Source organism: Antedon mediterranea, chromosome 9 (genome assembly GCF_964355755.1).
Source record: "Antedon mediterranea chromosome 9, ecAntMedi1.1, whole genome shotgun sequence".
Taxonomy (NCBI): domain Eukaryota; kingdom Metazoa; phylum Echinodermata; class Crinoidea; order Comatulida; family Antedonidae; genus Antedon; species Antedon mediterranea.
The window spans coordinates 22089176-22114377 of record NC_092678.1 but is presented as its reverse complement, the minus strand read 5'-3'; the positions used below and the strand labels follow the sequence as shown (position 1 = coordinate 22114377).

General features: G+C 33.1%; 1 protein-coding gene and 1 non-coding gene across 3 annotated transcripts; one reads left to right on the top strand and one right to left on the bottom strand.

The window, feature by feature from the left end:
- Window positions 1-225: 225 nt before the first annotated feature.
- Window positions 226-21720, bottom strand: LOC140059166 (8-oxo-dGDP phosphatase NUDT18-like). 2 transcript variants are annotated; one of them, XM_072105017.1, is made up of 7 exons: window positions 21617-21720; window positions 8910-9173; window positions 6372-6498; window positions 4954-5053; window positions 4516-4656; window positions 3896-3995; window positions 226-2932 (listed from the first exon to the last, which is right to left on the bottom strand). In XM_072105017.1, exons 2-7 carry the CDS (start codon window positions 9171-9173, stop codon window positions 2693-2695), a joined length of 972 nt encoding a protein of 323 aa, XP_071961118.1. In that variant the 5' UTR covers window positions 21617-21720; the 3' UTR covers window positions 226-2692. The 2 variants fall into 2 exon arrangements, with proteins under 2 accessions (XP_071961118.1, XP_071961116.1); XM_072105015.1 differs by lacking the exon at window positions 21617-21720 and adding an exon at window positions 10027-10150.
- A 1507-nt stretch (window positions 21721-23227) lies between these two features.
- LOC140059641 (U6 spliceosomal RNA) lies at window positions 23228-23334 on the top strand. Its single transcript, XR_011847247.1, has one exon. It is a non-coding gene; the product is annotated as a U6 spliceosomal RNA (small nuclear RNA).
- The last annotated feature ends 1868 nt before the right edge of the window (window positions 23335-25202 follow it).

Genomic DNA, 25202 nt, shown 5'->3' with positions numbered 1-25202 from the left:
CAGGTCAAAATGTTACGTCCTGATTGGACAACATTATAGAGTATTCTGCATCAGATTTTAGCAACAACAAAAAAAGATAATTATTTTTAGTTTAAGTAAAATAAGAAAACAAAACTATAGACAATCGTCCTATCGATAGTTTCTGATGGAACCAATTATTGATTACTATCAATTATAGAATATAATTATTATAATTATATGCATACAAAAAGTGTATATACTACCTACTACTATTTATGAACGAAATGTTTATTACGGTATCATTTCAAATACAGTATTCAAATTTTTATAAGTAAAATACATAAAAAAAACGTCTTTATGAAACAAGCTTATTTAACATGGTAATTTATACATTAGTACCATACATTAAAAAAGAAATTTTAAATATGCGCAAAATGTGAAGTAACACCGGTTTAAAATACCCTGTAGCAAACTAAATGATATATGATATATATTGTATGTCAACTTAAAGATTAACACTTTTAAAAGTGTTTATCATAAAAAAAAACCATTAAATACACATTAGAAGAATACAATGCAATAGTATATTATGCCCAACGATCATTAAATGTTAAAAATGGCGTTTTACAATTCTAACCCTTCTTGAAGTTCTTGCACTATGCTTTAAAATAAAAAAGTAGTTTTTGGGATGACACGAATCGGTAGCCGGTCAAGTCGGCCATAAACCGTCTCGGCCAAAGTCAAGTCGGCCTCAAGTCAACACGAATAGTTTTGGCCGAGTTGACGTAAGTTTGTATTTTATCTGGAAGAAGAGGTATTTTGATATTGAAATTCTGTTTCAATTCAATTATTTTTTATATTGAAATGATGTGGTAAATGTTTATGTTCATGGTCCAATATATTTGCATATAGACAGGGGTGGGTAAACATGATAGAACATTTAATTAAATTTCAGAATTTCTTTAATACAATTTCTACAACCATTACCCAAAATTTGAGTTTAATATGTAAAAAAAAAAAAACTGGTAAAATAGACCTCCAAAAATAACAGAGAGAAAAGAACAAACAAATTAGGAGGGAGAATAGACATAAAAATTAGGAGGGAGAATAGGGAAAAAATCAGGAGGGAGAATAGACAAAAAAACCAGGAGGGAGAATAGACAAAAAAACCAGGAGGGAGAATAGACACAAAAACCAGGAGGGAGAATAGAACAAACAAATTAGGAGGGAGAATAGACACAAAAACCAGGAGGGAGAATAGACACAAAAACCAGGAGGGAGAATAGAACAAACAAATTAGGAGGGAGAATAGACACAAAAACCAGGAGGGAGAATAGACACAAAAACCAGGAGGGAGAATAGAACAAACAAATTAGGAGGGAGAATAGACAAAAAAAACCAGGAGGGAGAATAGACACAAAAACCAGGAGGGAGAATAGAACAAACAAATTAGGAGGGAGAATAGACACAAAAACCAGGAGGGAGAATAGACAACAAAAAAAAACCACCAAAAAACAGGTTGGAGAACAGCCAAAAACCAGGAATGATAATGATCAAATTCTAAAACAAATTCTGTGCTGAATGATTAGAGGAAACTTTACTAAAATTATTAATAAAATAAACTATAGTAATATTAATAAAATAACAATTATGGCAAGAAAAGACAAAGAAAACAAAGTGAAACATTATAGTGACATTTTGCATCAGGTGATAACAATGATATAAACGTGATAACAATGATTATGATACATGATATAAATATGATAATGATGACGATTTCAATGACATCATAATACACAAATTAAGCTCTGTTTACACTATCAAACTTTATGTAACAAAATATATATGGACATGATGATGTCATATCACTACCATATTTAAATCATGTCACTACAATATTTGGGCATATCACACTTTTTTGTCAAACTAGTTTGATAGTGTAGACAGAGCTTAAGTCTCATGTTTTACGACTTAATTGCTTTAATTAAAAAGCTAGTAAATTTGAAAGTCCCACCAAATTGAGACATCAAAAGTTAAGTGAAATCGACGTAATTACTAAATAGATCAATAAAAATATATGTTCATGTGGTTACATAATAAACTTGACTTGAAAATTGCCTTCAATTATGCAAACAATATATTATTGCACATCGTCCTCTAAAAAAAAAAGTTTAAAATATCTAGGCCATACTAAAAAAAAAAAATCATGTTATTTTGTTATTTAGCCTGTATATTTCATCTACTAAGTTAAAACCATTTATACCCAATAATAATACCATAGTGCCTATAAAATTATTTTTTATTTACCGTTTTCAGAATATTCCATTTTTTTTTAAAGGGGGCCATTATTGGTAACTTTGTTACAATTTAAATGTTTGTAAAAGAAGTATATAAAACAATTACCACCAAATAATGGAACATGCTATTGAAAAAGGTTGGAAAAACTTCAGCAACTTCATTGCAACAGATTTTATTTAAATTTCTTACCGATAGGTAACAGACAAATGCATCACTGTCGTATGTACAAGATCTTTAAAATTGAAATTTTAAGACCTTCCATCAGATAAGATTTGAACCTGGTACTCTGGTCTTTTAGCCGAGTACCACAACCGTCAATTAAAATTGCACAAATACACGTTGTACACACCCAACAGTAGGATTAGCAAAAATCCTAGGATTGCAAACTCTTGGTCTATCCGACTTTAGATGAACTTAACGAAGTAAAGCGCCCTCAGGAGTAACACACATACGGCACGTTCATTGCTTTACAAAGTCTCTGCTTTATGACGAGTTCTAATTCTGCATTACATATCGGAAACCACGAGTACTTTTTGTTAACAAGCTCACGGTTACTATCGGTCGTTACCAGATAGTTGAGACAGACGCCGTCCGCGACGCCATGAGGTCGTCCACAATGCTCTAATGCAATTACCCCGCATGACTGGTATATGTTACTAGATTTAAACGCATCCTGAGAAGGGAAAAACATATTGGTGTTGTTAAATAACAGTGATATTAATCGTATTAAACAAAAAATAGAATTAATAAATGTGTATTTTAAAAGTGCTTGAAGAATTGTAAGTTATTATAGTATAGAAAATGAATTTATAGGCATCACAAGATGGAAGTGCAGAATGTTAGTTTTTTAATGCTTTAAACAAAATTATTTAGTCCAGCATTTTCTCAGAAAACTGTTAAAACAGGAGATAAAAAAAGGGAGTATAACCCTAATCCAACAACTTAAAGACTAAAAAAAATTGTTATGTTTCCCAAACACAGCATCAATAAAAAACAAGGCCAACAGACATTAAGTCGCGTGCTACAATGCATAGTGATACCGGACCGACAGACAGACCGACAGACAAACCGACAGACAGAGAGACCGACCGACCGACATAGTGAACTATACTGACCGAAATTACTGAACATGTTTAAAAATGTTGAAATGTTTAAAAACATTTATTTTTTTTAAATTTACACGTGCGTAGCCTGTCACTTTCGACGTGCTCGTATAACGTAATTTCGAGTTGAAAAGTAAGTCAAGAAAACAGAAATCGGGCAAAAAGAGTGCGCAATAACATTTAACGCGCAGTGCGCGCGCAAAAATATGCGCACTCATGGCAATTTTGTAAACGCTTCCACGCGACTAAAAAAAGGGTCAGTTGATAACATTTTTGTTGTATTTTCACTGATTTTGTGATAATACGCTATCATAATACATTCGTACAAGAAAGGACACCTAGGTCTAGGTAGAAAAAAGAAATTATTTTTAGTCACAAAGATTTAGATTTAACCCTATACATATGTTGTATGTATTGTTTTAATATTTTTTTAATGCTCAATAATTACCAAAAAATAGTTAAATAAATTTTCTTGGATTTTGGGTCGTTGGGTTTAGGAAACATAACAATTTTTGTTAGGCCTAATACGTTACTTTGTCTAGCCTCCAAATTGAATCTTGATACATGACAGAATCTTTGACAATTGGAAGATGAGGCACATCATCTGTACATACAAGTATTTCTAAACTACCCCTGCAAAAAAAACAATAAAACATATGTCAACATCATCTGTACATACATACAAGTATTTCTAAACTACCCTGCAAAAAAAAATTATCAAGTGCTTCTCAACATTGTATTGGACATTTCTAAATTCTTAAGCTCTGTCTACACTATCAAACTTTACGTGATGTGCCCTTATAAGGACATGATGACATCATATTTCTACAATATCTGGGCACACTTTTTTACTACAGTAGTTTGACAATGTAGACAGAGCTTAGACTACTAACATTTTTTATAGCAAGTTGAGAACTCTGTATTGCTTTCTTCTACTATAGTAATGAAGCTCTGTCTACACTATAAAATTTGATCAAAAAATCTAATGTGCCCATTTGATGATGTCATCACTACCATAATTAAGCGCCATGAGCGCCACATGGGTGGAGGATACCGGCGCTATATAAGTCTTCATTTATTATTATTATAATTGGGCACCTCACACTTTGTTTGATAGTGTTGACAGAGCTTAGATGAGATGGATGAAACTCACTGTTTTTGTTTGATTAATATGATTCTCATACACATATGTTTATGAGGGTGATGTGTTGGCAGGATCATTGCATGTCTACAGCTAGGTGATTTGTTGAAGAACTGATACGCTGTGTTAATGATTGGTACAATGTCTTCTCCCCTAAAATAGAGGGCGACAAACACAAATGATAACATAACATGGAAGAAATGAATGAACTCAAAATGAATATAGTGCCAACATATTGAATGTATAGGCTAGGGCTGTTTATGAGAGTACCACCTTTATGAAAATGCTACAATCAGCATCTATCCCTGTTTTTCACTACGAAGTTTATAGCATGATGAGGTGAAACCTCCCACCCAAATCCCAAACTCTTCTTTTCTTCATGAACTCTAGACTACAGCCTGAGAGATTAATGATATTTTTTATTTCATCTGATCTGTATCTGAAATATACCTTAAGGTTAACGATTGCCTTGATTTAATTTCATCTAGAGTACACCACTTGGCTTGTAACGATTCCTCATCTGCATTTGCCAGTGATTTTAAATAACCACCTAAAACAGAAAAAAATTAAATATAAAATATGGCTTCAACTGTATTTCAAAAGCTCTGTCTGCACTATCAAACTAGTTTGACAAAAAAAGTGTAATGTGTCCAATTATAGTAGTGATATGTTTAAATATGGTAGTGATATGATATCATCATATCCATATATAGGCACATCACATCTGTCATAGTTTTATTATTGTCGGCAATGTGGGTTTTCCGTGTGCCGAATATTTGATACACCATTTACATAACCAGTCGGCAAATTGGGAGTCGGCAAATTGGGAGTCGGCAATCTGGGAGTCGCCAAACTAGTCAGATACCCATAAAGTTTAGATAGAGCTTTAATCATTTGGGGAAATTTCATGGAAAACATAATTCTAAGCATTTTGTGTACCTCAGAAGCTAATTAAAAGAACACTGTTGATTGGTCCGTACGCTGGGCAGACAATCTTTTTTGGTGATGCATCGTGTAATCAAACGATGCTTATTTGCTTGATATTAGACATCTATCTACTGAGCTTACTAGGACATGTCTTCAGACCAAACAGGAAGTGCATTAGTTTAAAATAAACATCCTAGTCTGCAAGTTCAAACAGTAAGCTCAACCAATTTCTGAGAAGTGTTCTCGTTGTGGCCAGTAGTAATCAGTGTTCTTACAAGGTGTAATTAGGCGGCCTAGCTTGCTATCTAATTGAAACAAGGCAAGGCTATGAAACCACTTCACTAATCTGTACAAGCCTGCCGGCCAAATTAATACTAATAGACTAATTATTTAGACTAATTTTCCAAGCAAGTAATTCATGTACTATTTACAGGAATAAATACTACATTATGGTCTTCAGTTATAAGCCCATTCAGTTATAAGCCCACTATGTTATACAGTAAGCCCATTATGTTATAAGCCAACTCTGTTATAAGCACACTATATAATAATAAGCCCACTATACTATAAGCACACTTTGTTATAAGCCCACTCTATTATAAGCCCATCCCACCATCAAATATGAAGTTTGGCATTATACCATCGTGTTTTAATCAATTAGTTTTTATATTATATTTTAATTTATACTCTAGGTAATGGCTTGCCCTATTTTTGTTATGAACGTAGGGGAATGAGCTGTTAGGAGCTCCTTTTACTAAGCCTCAGCATAATGTGGTAGGGTGGTCAGTTCCTTTCCACCACATTCTATCCCTAATTTTAAACCAGGTACTCATTTAAAACTGAGTGGACTTGAAGTTTTTATTGACAATTGAACAAGGGTATTTCTGTACTAAAGTCAAGTATCCTAACCACTCGTCTACAGCAACTCTCTTATACTGTACCTGTGATATAACCGGTATATGTTATTCGTATCCAGTAACCCCATATTAACGACGTATCTATGTAGATTATGGTTGATGGATGAAACAGTAAACCTGATTCTTCCAAAACTTCTCTTTTCACCGCTTCCTACAGAAATAAAAAACATACGCCTACCAGTTAAAGTTGGAATTATAATTATATAAGCCATTTAATACCTATAAAACATGTATAAAGAAGTCAGACAAAACTAGGTCAGTTAAAAGCAAGGATGTAATTGTGCAGGGTGCGTATGAGCAGGGGGAGCAGAGTACCCACCCTAGAAACTGAAAGTCCCATTTTAAATTTTGTAACCACGCCCTTATCTTCTTGACACTCATCACCTAGCAACACCCATGGCTCTGTAATGTCATATTGGAATACAAACAAAGTTAATTATAATAAATAAAACAATTTTTTTAAACGAGAAAATGAAGTCAGATGAGACAGAAATAGGTCACCGTCCTGCTTAATTCATCTAAAAAAAAATCTGTATTATATCAACAAAGATGATATACATTAATTAATACACAAACATTATAAAAAACCCATAATATTTCATGGCTGTTAATTAGAACACAATGCCAAATGCATTGTGGGTAAGTTCACTGACTTCTGGGTCAGTGACTGAATTGAAAAAGTTGAAAAGGTTGTATTGACTCAGACTGTTCTAAACCCGCCCTATGAATATGTAATCCTGATAATAAAAGAATTGTTTCAATGATTTCCCTCCAGGATGTATATATTGCATATTTGTTGGTGAGATCAAAACAGAAACAAAAACATTCTTAATTTTCTGAAAGACGATTTGAGGACAGTGGGCATTTTTAATGTGCCATCTACCCATATGCTCAATGATTTATCAATCTTCTTGCTTCCATTGGATTATGAATTGTGTTATCAAACCCCTGTATGTTTGTGTTTGTGAACAGCATACAAGCCACAGTTTTCTCCAAATCTCACTAAACTTGCCCACAATGATCTATGACCCAAAATCTCGTCAGTTTGATATTGATATATCAGTAGAATCAACATGTCAAGGTCACAAGCCACAAAACATTATTTTTTAATATTATTATTCAAATCTTACTAAACTCTGCCACAATGATCTATAATCCATCATAAAGGAGTAGTTTAGTTTTTAAGGGACAGGGTCAAAGGTCAAGGTCACAGTCCACAAAAAAAAAATGTATTTATACAGGTCACAGTTTTCATCCGAACATTGTAATCACACTCAGTATTAATACAGAAAAATTGTAAAAAAATATTGTGAAAGTATACGCTTAACTCTGCTCTATTGACGCTTAACTCTGCTTTATTCACGCTTAACTCTGCTCTATGCACGCTTAACTCTGCTCTATTTACGCTTAACACTGCTCTATTCATGCTTAACTCTGCTCTATTCACGCATAACTCTGCTCTATTCACGCTTAACTCTGCTCTATTCACGCTTAACTCTGCTCTATGCACGCTTAACTCTGCTCTATGCACGCTTAACTCTGCTCTATTCACGCTTAACTCTGCTCTATTCACGCTTAACTCTGCTCTATTCACGCTTAACTCTGCTCTATTCACGCTTAACTCTGCTCTATTCACGCTTAACTCTGCTCTATTCACGCTTAACTCAGCTCTATGCACGCTTAACTCTGCACTATTCACGCTTAACTCTGCTCTATGCACGCTTAACTCTGCTCTATGCACGCTTAACTCTGCTCTATTCACGCTTAACTCTGCTCTATTCACGCTTAACTCTGCTCTATTCACGCTTAACTCTGCTCTATTCACGCTTAACTCTGCTCTATTCACGCTTAACTCTGCTCATGTTTAACTCTGGTGTGTGTGAACAATTAGGATTGTATAATGCACAGCTTTTGTAGGCTATTGAACCCAAAACCACATGACTGCAGATCAGGTCAAAGAAACAAACCATTGATCAACACTACTGTGGTTTGTGGCTTATTATGTTAATTGTACAGCAGTAGATCTAGCATTTACTGGAAATTATTCTAAAGATGTACTGTAGCACAACACATTAATGTCAATCGTTGGAGAATTTTTTACAAAGAAAACAAGGGCAATTAACAAGCATATTGAGTGACATTTTGAAAATGAATACAGTTTTAAAATGGTTTCCATGGAGCAATTTTTAGCTGCATACAATCACAGTCTCAATTTGACCTCACTTTAGAAGGTCACTGATGGGCGGAACATTTACTACATTTTGTGGATAATAATTACGTCAATACACAACCAACCATGAACGATCACCAATGAAAAAAGAAAAAAGAAAAAAAGACTCTCCCAATACCAGACACTCTGAAAACTGGAAATTCTCCCAAAACCAGACTTTTTTGAGGTCCTAAATTTATTTTTACCATTAGAAACACATTTCGAATACCAGACTTTCCAGAAAACCAGACATATTTTAAAGCCAGCCTAAAGGTGTCTGGTATTGGGAGAGTTAACTGTATATTTTACATAGCAATTTTACAATATTGTACAGAAATTGTTTAAATGGTTACCTCTAATGTTTCGTTTGGATTCACCCTTCCCGCGGGCAAGTACCATTTCCGCCGGCAACCAGCCTTTGCTTCTTGGACCATTACAACCTCTTCTTTCTCATTAAAGATCACGGCAGCCACTATGATCGTCAGGTTCTCGTTCAGGACTGCGGGACGGCTCTCACCGACCTTTTTGCGTAGAATGTCGTACTGTGATACGGGCAAGTTTGGCGGTTGCCCCAATAGAAGCTCTCCAACAGTCTGTTCAATGTCCGTCATTGTCATCTTCAAAAAAGAAAACATTCAATACTTGAAAAAAATGTGATGTGCCTAATAATACAGACATGATGATGTCATATCATATCATTACCATATTTGGGCACATCACACAATAACCAACTGTGAAATGGTTATTCTGGGTCGATAATCTTGGTATAGAATTTATTTAGCTATTAGGTCAGTGGGAGAACATTAAATATGTTTGATTTTCTCCCGACGAGACGACTCATCACGTCTTGTCTGACGACGCTGTCTGAGTTGGCCTTAAAGTGATGATGTTCTCTTAGCTTTAAATGTCAAGAAAATATGTGGGGGAAAAGGAGAAACAAATTGCAAAGCTAAAAGAAATAGTTATTCAGTACAAATTATGTCTGGCAAAACAGCAAACTTATCTTTTACAAATAACAATAAAAAATATTATACTAACTATACATTACATTCAATTTGTCATAATTAGGTGATCATTTAGAATAAAATGATCACCTATTGTTATTGTACAAAATCTTTATTATTTTTTTTCTTTTTATTGTTTCTGTACACTATTTTGTGTAACAATTATCTCAAAAAGTTTAATGTCAATGATTACCAAAATTTCAGAATATCTTTCAAATAATATAACTTAATCCTAATAAGCTTTCCAGCGTGATCACTCATCCGTGACGTCATTTATATAATTGTTATTATGTCAATGTTATCAAGTACTTACCGCATACTGTACGTACATTCAAACTGCTTGAATCTACAGATTCTACTACTAGTATTAATAGGAAAAGGCTGTAATAATACAACTTTAACTACTGCGTTTATATTGTAGTATGAATCAACAAATATATGACCTAAAAAAACAGTACTACTATACCTTTGGGTTGATGATATGCGGTGAGTAATAATACTCCATTGTGATGTACACAAATAAACCACCTTTACAAGATTCTATCTATTCTAAGCTACATTACACGAATGATGGTTTATCCACCTGCTAATGCAACTTAAAGTGGGCTACTGGTATGGTTTAAACCGGTTTATTAAAAGGATGTGAAAACTAGACAACCAATCAGAACCAATCAGATAGCACTGTATTGACCAATGAAATCAAGGAACTTGATGGAATGTAAATACTGGATGTCTACCAAATTAATGATGTTGTTTTAATGAATATCACATCGTGTTCTAATTCTTGTTAATATACCGGTACTTTTGTAGTCAGTTTTAATTTTCAAAATTTCCATAATTTTGTCAGAGTTTCTTTTATAAATTGTCATTCCTGACTAGTTGTAAATAAAACTAAAACACTAATTGACAAATAATGACTGTTTGTTAATGGACACATTTGAGACTTAAAAAAGAAATCCTTCCTATTGGACTAGATTATTACTAAGGGGACATTTAAAGGGGTCAGTCTACAGTAGTTTTGAATGGTCAATGGTCAATCATCAGAATCCAATTTTTTTAAATTATATTTCATTGTACATCAACCTGTGTGTCAAACAAGGCTATGAGGTTTGGAGTCACAAACATAAATTTGGAGGAAAAAGTTATAATAAAAAAAATGTCTTCAGCAGGAATTGAACCCAAATAACTTATAAATACAAAAAATAACATTTTTTTTTAAAGTGTTTTCTTCAGAGAAACAAAAACATTTTCAAATTATCTAAAATAAAACAATAATTATTTTAAATAAAGTGTAATCACACATAGTACTGGGACAGAAAAATATAAAAACTGTTTTGTTAAAAAAGATTTTATGTACAATAGACAAATTAACAGTAGGTGGAAGTATGCACTCTCAGGGTGCCCTCTAATAAATAATAATAATAATATTTATTGGTTACTCTCCTTTAAAACGGAGGAACACTCTCGTAACAAGAGGTTCCACCCATACAAAAAGTTAATAATGGTACACAATTACATAATATTAAGCAGCACAAATTCTACTGACTTGTAAAAAAGAAAGAGAAAAGAAAAAAAAATCATATTAAGGGGTAGAAATGTTTTTCAATATTTCAGTCCTATGTGACATAGCTTTAATTAAAAATGATTTACTTTTATTGTCAAAAATGGAGCAAATTGATTTATCTTGATACAAGTTATATATGTCGTCTAATAATAAGTTTCTTTCTACCTTCTAAATCTAACTTATTGGTTCTTGCTTTGAATTTTAGGTTCACTCCTTTAAAATGTATTCTATCTAAAGGTAATATTCCATATATTCTCTAGTTATGTCATAAATTTAAGTTCATGTAAAAGGTACTGTAGTTTGAGATGCATTTGATAGAAAATGTTATTTTAGATGTAAAGCATACTGTACTATAAAATATTTGGATATTTAACATTTCAAAACGAAGTAAGCTTTAATTTATGTATTACTTTATTATTAAGTCAACCCACTGAAAATTAAAAAAACTAAACATGAACTTTGAATGACACGCAATATGTCATGTAATACTGTTATACATGGATGGAGAATACATAACATTTAATGGAAGGAGAGACACTCCCAATGGTTGCACACAAAGTTCAAACAAAGTTGAATAAAAAAAATGTTATTTATGTTAAGTTTAAGTTTGTGTGAAAACTTGACCACACTCAGAACATTTGTTAAAAGAAGTTATTCTTTAAAAAATCACTGTTTATTATTTATTTCAGGTCAGGCAAAACTCAATCATGAAGTAAAGTCTGTTCTTTATTGATCATTGAAGTTTATACACTATGAAACGCATAATTGGTTAATAAATATGAAGAAACCTAGGTTGTTATCTGTATGTTCGCATAAAGCATTATGTATTAAAATATCCTGAGTTGGTAGGGAGAAGGGAGATGGAAGGAACAGTACTGGGAAGTAGAAAGAAGGCTTTAGCCTTGCCCCTTCTTCGCCTACTCCTTTAGCAATACCCTTGGTGCACCCAGATTATTTATGTACCATACAGTAGTGCATACATCTTGTGGAGAATTACTAAAAATACAAGTTTGTTTGATGCTTATTTAACGGCGACACCGAAAATCCTATTTCATCATGCCTTTTGTATAGTATTAAAGTTTTTTGCCAAATCATCATATTTCATGAGAAGCCAATCAAAAAATGCCAAATTCACAAAATCGGCTATTTATAGATATACTGTACATGACCTGCATACTAACTGTTTATACTACAGTGTATGCAAAGCCAACTCACTATAATAACATAATGTCAACGGCCTGGCTTGGAACGGCCTGGCTTGGAATTACTTACGTGGGTTTCTTTCCAATAATTATGGGTTCTTAGTAAATTAAAAGCCAATGACCATTGTAGAATGTGTATGTTGGTGATGCAAGGTCTACAGATGTTGTTTATGGTCAAAGGATTGGTGGGTGGGGAGGTTACGGTCAAAGGATGGCTTGATGGGGAGGTTACGGTCAAAGGATTGGTGGGTGGGGAGGTTACGGTCAAAGGATGGCTTGATGGGGAGGTTACGGTCAAAGGATGGGATGGTGTGGAGGTTATGGTCAAAGGATGGCTTGATGGGGAGGTTACGGTCAAAGGATAGGATGGTGTGGAGGTTACGGTCAAAGGATGGCTTGATGGGGAGGTTACGGTCAAAGGATGGGATGGTGTGGAGGTTATGGTCAAAGGATGGCTTGATGGGGAGGTTACGGTCAAAGGATAGGATGGTGTGGAGGTTATGGTCAAAGGATGGCTTGATGGGGAGGTTACGGTCAAAGGATGGCTTGATGGGGAGGTTACGGTCAAAGGATAGGATGGTGTGGAGGTTATGGTCAAAGGATGGCTTGATGGGGAGGTTACGGTCAAAGGATGGGATGGTGTGGAGGTTATGGTCAAAGGATGGCTTGATGGGGAGGTTACGGTCAAAGAATGGCTTGATGGGGAGGTTACGGTCAAAGGATGGGATGGTGTGGAGGTTATGGTCAAAGGATGGCTTGATGGGGAGGTTACGGTCAAAGGATGGCTTGATGGGGAGGTTACGGTCAAAGGATGGCTTGATGGGGAGGTTACGGTCAAAGGATGGGATGGTGTGGAGGTTATGGTCAAAGGATGGCTTGATGGGGAGGTTACGGTCAAAGGATGGCTTGATGGGGAGGTTACGGTCAAAGGATGGCTTGATGGGGAGGTTACGGTCAAAGGATGGGATGGTGTGGAGGTTATGGTCAAAGGATGGGATGGTGTGGAGGTTATGGTCAAAGGATGGGTTGATGGGGAGGTTACGGTCAAAGGATGGGATGGTGTGGAGGTTATGGTCAAAGGATGGCTTGATGGGGAGGTTACGGTCAAAGGATGGGATGGCGTGGAGGTTATGGTCAAAGGATGGGTGGGTGGGGACTATTAAAAAAAAGGTTTCTAATTTGCTATTTCGCAATAGTATACTACTGTAGTTTCAATTTAACAATAGTATGCAAAAAGTATTCCCAAAACACTGTACAGTCTAGTAGTACATTGATAGTAGTGAATAATACTCCTTTGCTATCGCCAAGGAAAACTCTTTCACCCATACAACATGCAGGCATTGATGTTCCAGTACATTAAACTCCAGAGTTTGCTAGGCAAATGTTCTCAAGCTCTGTCTACACTATAAAACTGTAATGTGACAAACAAAATGTGATATACCCATATATGGCCATGATGATGTCATATCACTACTATATTTGGACATACAGTATCACTACCATATTTGGGCACATCACACTTTTTTTGTCAAATTAGATTGATATAGTGTAGACAGAGCTAATAGGTTCTAACAGAATAAATATGGGAAACTTAAAATTAGTATCAAATTAGGTCATAATTGAGAAAACCTGATTATTGAGAAACATTGACAATGACAGTGATGAAAATAATTTTTTTAAGCAAATTTGTGAAAAATTGCATAATTATAATATTTACAAAGCTGTTTGTATTCAAAAGGACAACTAACTTTACTGTTTAAATGGAGGTGTTTCATTTTCGTACAATAAGCAGAGATATACGGTATTTTAATGGTATTCACAATTTTTTTTAAATTAAAATGAGACAAAAATTAACAATGTTTAGCGCTTTCAATAAATCCACGTCATTTTAATATCTAATTAATAAAATAAAGCAATACAAAAAAGTATTTAATTTAATTCCTAAACACAGTCAGAGTATTGTACGACCGGTTCATGACCATATGAACAATACTTTATTTCTTGTACGTCAACAATACAAGTGGATAGAACTCGGCAAGTCAAAGCATTCGCTCGTTGAACTGTGACTGAATCTAGGCCAACAGGGAAGTAGTTCTAACAGACTTCTACCTAGAAAACAAAGCCGCTTAAACTTTACTGTCACGCTATTTAAAGTCAGATATATGTTAATGGTGTTTGTCCAACAAGAAAGTCAATTTGCATAATCTAAATCTGTTAAAATGATGCATGTTTTATAAAAGACTGGGTAATAATCTTCAATTGTATTAACACTATGCATAACGTATCCTTAAATATTCATAATACCTCGTTTTCACCTCTACTGTTTCAATATTTATCAAACACATTTTATTTTACTTATTAAATTGTAAATATAAAATGAACTCAATTTCACCTCGTTTGAAAATGAGAACGCATTGTTTATTTATTTATCAAGTTTATAAATAAATAATTACCGATATTAAACTGTAATAAAATGAACTCAAATTCACCTCTACAAGTTGGAAATTAGAACATATTGTTTATTGAACAAGTTTAAAATAATTAAACAGACTTCTTTGTAATGTTTATTACTAACTAAAACTAGCTATTAAATATTAAACTGAACAGTAAATTGCTTTATTAAACCTTTGAGCTTTAAACTAATCTCAAAAAAGGATGTTTATATATTATTATAAATATTAGTTTATTTCTCCATCATCTTTGATAATATTAATAATATTCTACTAAATTCAAAATATTATGCTGTATTGAAATTGGGTTCTGCCCGTTGTTGCACTACTAGGATTATTCAATGCCAATGAGATGGATAATTTTTTTGTCTCTAGAAAATTTGGGATGTGGAACGGGCGAACTTAGTCGGTAGGGGTAACCTGAAATTGGAATGTGGATAGAGCAAAGAGTAAACTCAAATTAGTGCAAAAGGTGTACTTAATGGGGATGTTAACAGGGAGGTGTGAACTCAAATAGCAAAGCTCTGTCTACAGTATCAAACAAGTTTGACAAAAAAGGTGTGATACAGTATACCCAAATATGTATTGTTAGTGATAATGATATTACATCATCTTGTCCATATATGGGTACATCACATTTATTTTTCACATAAACTTTGATAGTGTGGACAGAGCTTAAAGGATGAAATCAAAATGGGAATAAATGCAAACATTTGTACTGTATAGTTGTCTACTACAGTATACTACACATAATCATTTCAAATTTGTTATTGGTGGTTGGTAGCAGGGTGTTTTATAGCCATTGTTGGCTGTATTTTTTACTTTACGTACAATGCTACCAGTAGATAAATATACTTTCCCATATTAATTATGAAATCTACTCTACCTACTACTACCCGTACTACAGTGAGTAATGTAGTGCTTTAAGATTTAATTAATAGTTTAATAAACTCAACATAGAAAGTTGAAAAGTTCAAATGTATCGATGGATACTGTAGAAGAAACCATATTGTGTAAATGAGGAGACAATAATTATGGGGGTAGGGGGAAAACAATAATTATGGGATAGGAAAAAACAATAATTATGGGATAGGGAAAAAACAATAATTATGGGATAGGAAAAAACAATAATTATGGGATAGGAAAAAACAATAATTATGGGAATGGGAAAAACAATAATTATGGGATAGCGAAAAAACAATAATTACAGTAGCATAAGAAAGTGAAAAACAATAACAGTGCATCATGATAATGGGGAAGATGGTATACACTGTTGATGCTATTGGTAACAAGTTGATGAAATGATGTTGCAATATTAGTGATGGTCCCCAAGACAATGAGGATATTCAAGACTAGAAATCTATTTTTTATCAACTATAGAAAACCTTTGCTAGATTGTTTTTAAAATAAAATAACTACCAACATGAGCAGATATTTTGGTATGAAATTAATCAATTCTACAAAACATTCATCACTTCAATTTACAATTCAAATTAACCAATCAAGGCTCAAGTGCCATTGCTAGATTAAAAATTAACTATTTAAAAAAAATTACAACCAGCAAACATTTTTAGCTAGTTTGAAATTATCAACTAGCAATTACGCTCAACTACTGTATTGATTAGAAAATTGCTAATTGATGGTGAATTACGAGGATGAATGGTGTGTTCATATCATGATGATATTTTATTAAGGACAGTGCATTATCGGTGATATTGATAATAATATTTCATAATAAAGAAAATGATTCATAGCGTAATTTTAAATATTGTTGATTGTTCCTGTACTACTGTATATAGTTACAAAGAAACCTGATAATTCAGTGGATATCCATTAGCACAAAGTATCTCCCAAATCAAATCAACGATCTTACCATAGAACTGACACATTTAAAGCTCTGTCTACACTATCAAACACTATGTGACAAAAATATGTGATGTGCCTACAGTATAGACATGATGATGTCATATCACTACCATATTTGGCTATATCACTACCATATTTGGGCTCATCACACTGTTTGTGTCAAACTAGTTTGATAGTGTAGACAGAGCTTTAGTTTCTTTATTAACACCTAGAGTCATGACCGGATATGCACACATGCATTTACAGTTCAATCTTAAAAGCAGAACAAATGAAAAGGTAAAACGAATACATTAAGACCACACATATCATTCATCACCGTGGAAGAAGTTGAATTAAAGTCAAGCATTTGGTTAACATCAAAGTCATTTAATCTAGTCTATTTTTAAAAGCGTATTTTACAAAACAATAAAAGTATGATGAAATAGTATGAAATCAGCTGATTTTCTTGGCTGCAATTCTGTATTAATTACGGCATAACATAAATTGGTGCCTGGAATTTTTAACGAAATATTATGTATTACTATTAACCAGTATAAAAGCTGATGTTACTGTCAACTTTAATTTAATATTAAGTTTATTGCCAAGGTCTTTTTTTTCAATAATATTGCATTGCAGCATCCAAAATTTCTAAAAGAAATTAGTGCATTTTGTATGTTTTGATGAAATATATCGGAGGTCATTAAACCTAGTTTATACTAACAGAATATTATTTGAAGCAGATTAAAATAGCACTAAAGCTCTGTTTACACTATCAAAAGTTTGACAAAAGTCAAAAAAGTCAATCGGTGATTGCTAATTTTTAACCAAAAAATGATGTTTTATCCCCAAAAAAGTAGTTAACAGTAGAAATTTAATAATTTATATAAAGCCAGTGGGTCGTACACTACATTATTCAATCACTTTTATGTTGGTTAGGTGGGGGTTTGCTATGTTTTTTGGAGGTTTGCGGGGTTTAGCAATCATTTTTGACCAAAAAATGATGTTTTACCCCAAAAATAAGTTGTTAACAGTAGAAATTTAATTTTTTTTTTACATTGATATACCCAGTGGGTTGTACACTACATGATTCAATCACTTTTATGTTGGTTCGGTGGGGTTTGCTATGTTTTTTTTTAGGTTTGCGGGGGTTTGCGGGGTTTGCGGTGTTTAGCAATACCCCAAACAATGGACAATGGATTATTCAAACGGTTGCTTGTCATTGGTCAACTAGCTTTCGTCACGTCTACTTCCTTACGTTGCATCTGTAGTGCAAAAAAAGCCTTAAATTGATTGTACTGGTTGAATACTCAATGGGTGACGTGCTTATAAATTTAAACTCCCACTTGCCTAATGTATATTCCATCCATAAATGTTACTAATAATATTTTCATTGATGTGGGTGGGGACACCCAACTATAAATACTTCCACCCAGCCTAAAGCGTCTACACATCAACACACTATGAAACGTCTACAGTACCTGACAGTGTATGTGTGTGTTTTTTGGCCACACACAAATACCTTTTCAACACCTACACCCTAGACAACATATATAATATCTGCTTTTGTGATTTTCTTTTCAGAAATTCTCTAGTTTTTTAAACATCTGATAATACAATAACCCAATATAAAACAACAATGAATTATCTACTAGTATTGTAGGATATTCCCTCTGGGTATTACAGCAGGCTTTGTATATAGTAACACAGAGACAATATGTCAAACAATTTAATAAGGTTTCTACACTGTAGGTAGACCTATTTAATTACATCACTAAAGCCAGGTAGTAATACGAGTTTACCTACTTACAATACGATTAAAATGAAAAATCAAATAAGTAACTTGAAGCAAGTGCCACAGGCAGAAGTTTAATTTTGTCTATTTATTTATTTATTTATTATTTAATTTCCTCAAAAGATTTAAAGCTTAAATCCCACAATAAGAGGATTAATTGGATATGAAAAACATTTTTAATACCTGCAAATATATATTTATGTTTTTCCAACTTGTTTATATTACAGAATACCATATCAATGATTATAAGTAATGCATACATTTGAATAAATCTGAATTCTCCTCAGTATCATAGAAAGGTTCTGTGATACCGGTCACATGTTCATCACATGTTTCACTGTATCATAAGAATTTTGTTTAGGTTATTGTCACATATGAAAATTTAACATGTTAAGGGAAATAAACTAAAAACATTCTAAATTAATCAATTAAAAAATGTTAGTATTATTACTTCATTTTTTTAAATTGTTAATGTCACATATGACACTGTATTAAGGAACTTGGCTATTACAAAAAATGAAATTTTCCTAGATACGGCATGTACTAAGCACACAAGGGACAAACATGTTGGTAAACTTTAATTAGAACAATGCATAATAGGATTAGTAATGTACACATAATCAAAAACTCATAAAAATGGAAAAATTACATTATGACCATGGCATATGGTCAGTTTTTTTTATGAGTAATCCAGAACAAGACTGAGCCGTGTTTTAATGTATTGTGAACATTAGCAGATCTTCTATAGCAATATGCTGTAATGTAAACAGACAGGACGAGGTAGGGATTGTGAAATCAATTGCATGACCTAAATAAACCTGACAGGTCAATTGACTACATTCATATACGGTACCTACTGTACAGGCTCTTTGCAAATTACAATTTTTCATTAGAAATCCAGCATTACAACTTGTTATCAGGGTTCATTTCATTAACAACAGTAAAATTGGAGCTCCCGTCAATAATTTGGAAATTCTAAATACGGTCGTTGTACGGCAATTGAGATACTGTAAATACAACGAAAATATACAAGCCATGCAAAGCTATGATTCGGTCTAAAATTATTAGAAACCGTTTGGTAAAACTTTATCATGAAAAAAATCAACAGACCTACGAAAAAACTTTTGACCATACGACGAGTATCAAAACAATGCCAGCAAAACGATGACATCAGAGCGTAGAGGTGGCCAATCACTGAATCAGAAATACTTTGTTATGATACGCCAAGCAACTATTCAAGTCAAAAGAATCAAGTCTACGCTCATGAAAATGCATGGAAAAATTACCTTTTTATTGCAAAATGTAAAAATCATGTGAAATAATACTATTCTATTCTATGATTAAAAAAATCTTAATATCTTTGCTAGACAGTTATTTTCAATTTACAAATTTTGTAATATTCTTCACTTTCCAGAATCTGTATGTAAGTCAAAATTCACAAACTAACCACAAATTGTTTTATAAGGTTTTTACAAAAAAAAAAAAATCTGAACATAATTGAAAGTAATAGTTATTAATACAGAAGTCCTGTTTGTATTCATTTCGTGATGACCCTTTGACCGTTTAATTGCAATTTCGTCCTTCAAGAAGGGTCATATTCTAATAATCTGTTCCTAAGTATTCTATATTGATTCTAAATTAGAAGAGAATCAAAATCACTTCCTGCACAGATGAATTTACCATGATTTAACATAAACAATAAGATTAACCTTAAAAACAAGTAAAACATGTAAAGGGCGTCCTTATGCTGACAAGATAATATCATAAGTTGTCAACTTATAATTTTATATATGAAGTTCTGATGATGTGCCAGGTTACATGGTCATTCGTTATTTCAGTAGTATTTTTAATGGTTGTTTGGAATTACAGTAGGGGGCTTTGGAGGCCAGACTTGGATTTAGGGGGCTTTGGAGGCCAGACTTGGATTTAGGGGGCTTTGGAGGCCAGACTTAACCCGGTAAAGGATACACACCAGCCTTTGGGGCTGGGGGGTGTGTAAAGGGAACAAAGAATTGTTTAAGAATTCCATGCAAATCATAGTACAGTAGGCCTACAGGTATTTATTGCGGAAGTTCTTACTTGTAATATCTGGTGATTTTAGATTTTTTCTACTACATTTCAGGATGCTTCTGAAATGCATGTTCTAGGTGTTTAAACATTTCATGAAAAGTTGCAATCGAAGAATGTCATTAGTTGCAAGTCAAAAAATTATGAGATGTCAGTTGAAAAACGTGAGATACGATATCTCCCTTAGATTTGCATTCCTTCCTCCTAACAAATGTAAATGTGTGAAATACCATTAAAATACTCTTAAACCTACTACTGTAACAGATAAGATATGCTGGGCTCTCTGTGATTTTAGCCATGCAGGGATATGTTGCACCATAATACGACCCCCGGGAGAGGTGCGTCATTTACAAATAATTACTGACACAGGCGCGCGTGCGTCAAAAAACCTAGGTACATCACATCAATGAACGATGGTGTGTCAATGTCCGTCACTTAACCACTAAAAATATCATAAAATACATGGTCACAGTGCATCAAAATGGGTGCGTCATGGTCACCTAAAGGTAGGTCACATTTTTACGCACAGGTGTGTCATGGTATTCAATCAAGGTATGACGGACAAATGACGCACCTTTCCCAGGGGTAATATAGTGGGTCATGCAATTGACAAGTGCATAATAATTGTGCAGGGACAGGACGTGTGTAGAGTTGTCACGTTCGCCTAAAGGACCGCCCTCTGTGGTATGTAATGTTTTCTTGTTTTTTAGGCTTCGTTGTGACGAATGAATTTTGAATATGATGAATAAAATCAATGAATACAACTGATTTTAACTTTTAACTCTGGAAAGAAATATATAAAATACGCGTTATTATAGGCTAGCCTTAATTTACTACATGTTCCTGACATTATTTTATAAACCCTACCTGGCGATACCGGACCCTACAGTACCTGGCGATACCAGGTGAAGAATACTGTAGCATGACCGGTGTATAGAGAGGAGGGCAACTCTACCATCGTACTTGTTGGGCCTAGTTTATAGGCCTAGGACTAGGTAGATAGAGAGGACTCGAGGAGGCTAAAGCCTAGCTTGCTAGGCCTACCTGCTGTGGTTGGGGGCTCTTAAACGACATATTAAACAACAATATATTATACATTTTACAGTTTTGCAAGTGTTAACAATATAAACACTGACCTGGGGTGAACTGTGGACCTGTCACTGATATAAAATATTTCAAAAGACACATTTAAACTAAAAAATAACAAAAGTGTCAACACAATTGTTTTCATACAAACATGTTGTCATCCTCTCATCCCTCTATAGTTTCAGATTTCAAAACTACTAACAATATTACATGGGGGGGAGGGGGTGGGAGAGAGAATACAGATTCATCAAAAATATACATGTATCCAATCTTAATATGTCTACAACTTAAATGTGCTCTCTCCGCCACTACTAATGCACTTGTTGATATTGTTTTACGCTAAAAGCTGGGCCCGGCCCCTGTTTATTTAAACGTAAAACGACATTATTTTTTTTACATAGCTGGCAACGGTTGGAAATTCTTAAATTTAAAGTACTACTTTTTGCTATTTAAAAAAATTAATACGTGCCAGGCCAACTACCTCGGTAATTGCTTCCTCTGATTTTAAACATGTTTTATTAATTATAAAACTTGCTAACAGTATACATTTTTTTTTTAAAGGCATGGAAAAAGAGAAGGGAAATCAACAATGAAAATAATTAGTTAGCGTTTTAAATCCTGTAGTGTATTACGTTTAATTTATTTCAAGTTTTCTTGTACTGTAAATATGCCTATTGTTAAATCATTTTTTGTTTAACTTTTATTTCACTTACTGTATTATGGACGCACCTTCATTAAAGAAGTCCAATTCAATTCAATTTAACTTAACATTTATTTCTTCCTTCAAGAAATGAGGTAAACATAATAAATTCAAGTAAAATATATAACGATTCAAGAATGATATATATTATGATTACAAAGTATAAAGTTATCAATAAAAGGAAGTAGGCAGTGTGAAACTGTTTAAAAAATAATACTTTTGTTAATGTTAGTTTTTTATATCTTGTACATAATTTAGTTTAAGTTTCCTTGTACTGGAAATAGGCCTATAATTGTTAAATCATTTTTTTGTTCTCTAACTTATTTTACTTACTCTGGACACACCTTCATTCAAGAAGTGTGCCACTGTTTCAAAAGAGTAGCTTCCAAATAAATTATTATATTATTATTACTTAACTGATTCTTCCTTTTTTAAAGACTCTTGTGTGGGGCTTCTTTTCGAGGTGGGATTCTCTTCGAAAATAATTTGATTACAACTTTAATATTATGATGCGTGTAATAAATTTAAGTAATTGAAAATCTAGCACAACTAATATTTTAATATATTAATGATTTTAATGAAGTATAGGTTCTTAAATATGATTGAACATTTATTACCGTATTTACCCAAAATGGCCAATATGCAAACAAAGGAATGTCAATTACTGCATTGTTAGAAGCTTTGAATGCTTAGTTTCTTTTGTTAATTCTATTCTTATTTAAATTATCTTCCAACAACATAATAGATACAAAAATCCCTATATGATTATTAAATCATAAATATTATGGCCATATGTACTATAAACTAAATTTATGAGGCGATAAGCCTGTAGAGAATTTCACAACGATTCGTTTGATGTGTTTTTTACACAGTAGAATCGCGTTAATTGAAATCGACATATATACATTGTTATATGAAATTTGGCAGTATACATATAAACTTTATTATTTCGAATATTAATGTACTCGCTTAGGCAGTACATATATTAAAATTGGAACGATACAGAGAAGATTAGCATGGCCCCTGCGCAAGGATGACACGCAAAATCGTGAAGCGTTCCATATTTTTAATTTTTACAAACATTATATTAATTTTGTTTCTCGAAAAATTGAGCAAAAACTGATATAAAATTGTTAGTAGCAGAGACTCATCACATCATGGTTAAAACGGTTATTATTGGGGGTTTTATACTAATATATTCGTTAAATATCAAACGAGTAAATTGATTAATCTCTCTGTGCTAAATTTAGGATAAAAAGATGAATTTTGTTTGTTATTCGGTTCTTAAATTTTGTTTTACGGTGTTTGAAGTTTAAATTATAGAATTAAAACCTTTTGAATGTTTAAACCATTATTTAGTTAAAGAATATCATATTTTAATTACTAAAAATTAATAAAGATTAGAAATTTTTCAAAATATCGACGTAAAAATAATGATTATTGATATCAGTACCTATTTCAATCCACAGCAAAGATTATGAACAAGTTTTCTCATAATAGAGGGCGGGCTATATATTTTTAGCGATCGACTGGGCTTTCTAGATTCCCTAGCTTTATTGTAAAAACAATACTGTACTATCAAAAACTGGACTGACTGTATTCCAACTAATATTATTATACATATCCCTTAGTAAAGTTACACAATCATATATTGCCATCTAAATTTGGTTAACGTCTATATGTAATTTGTTATTGCTGCTATGACTATACTAGCTTAGGTAGTTAGGCCCAACAAACTTTCAAATTGGAACAATGTAACAGAGAGGAATAGCATTTCCCCTCGCCAAACGAGAGAAGTGGGCTGATTCATTATTCAGCAGGTGTGTAGAGTAAATTTCATAATTGTTAGCATGAATTAAGAATAAATATCCATTTATTGTTTTACAACATCAATAAAAAAAATCAGTCATTTTAATTAAAATAGAATATATTCAGAAATAGGTAGAATAACAATTATTAACACAAATTGTTTAATAATAATGGACCAATCCAAGATTTTCTGAATTGACCAATCACCAGTTACTTTGAGTTACTGTAGCAACTTTCAGATTTCCAAAAATTGAATTAGTTTTTGGTGTTAGATGTATTTTTCAACAACAAATTAGCATAAAAATGTTATTTAAAAATTATTCCAGACGCATCTGAATATAACGGTTTAATACCGGGCCTACTGGAATACCATCTAACCCCAAGATATAACAACAGTTTTCATATCTTTATTATAAAGATTAGATCATGTGCCTTTCACCAATAATAACCCAGCTTTTCCAATGTTCACTTAAAAAAAGGGGGTGGTACCTGATCTATGGAAGGTCTCTGAGATACATGTTCCGAAAATGTGTAACCCTAAAAATCATGAACGACTTCAGACCAGTGGCATTAACATCTATTCTAATGAAGATTCTTGAAAAGATTGTTAGAAATCAACTAATGTCTAAATGTAGTGATTTTATGGATAATAATCAATTTGCATATCAATGTAACAGAGGGGTCGAGGATGCTATTATAACCTTGTTAGACCTGGTGGTTTCACATTATAGTCTACGAATCGGACGGGAACTATTAAACTATGATTACCAATAGATTAGAGGGGGTAGTTGTCTTTTTTTATGCTATCGTAATAATTTTAGAAATGATTATTGGACTATTGTACAAAATGAATTTGTTTAAAAGCAAGTAGCGACGTTTTTATGATATGAGGAGATGGTATAGCACTAACTTTGAAGTATGAATAATTAGGGTGTATATGAATAAAAAAACACGATCGACTGCTGGTGTTTACAAAAAGCACAACTACCCCCTCTATTGCATTGATAATCACATTGGCATCGTTCGCGTACGCGTCGTACTGACGTTCGGTATCAGCGCGGACTGTAAACATTAGTCACTACAATTATAATAAGTAGTTGATTATTTTTAGTCATTTATATATCTTT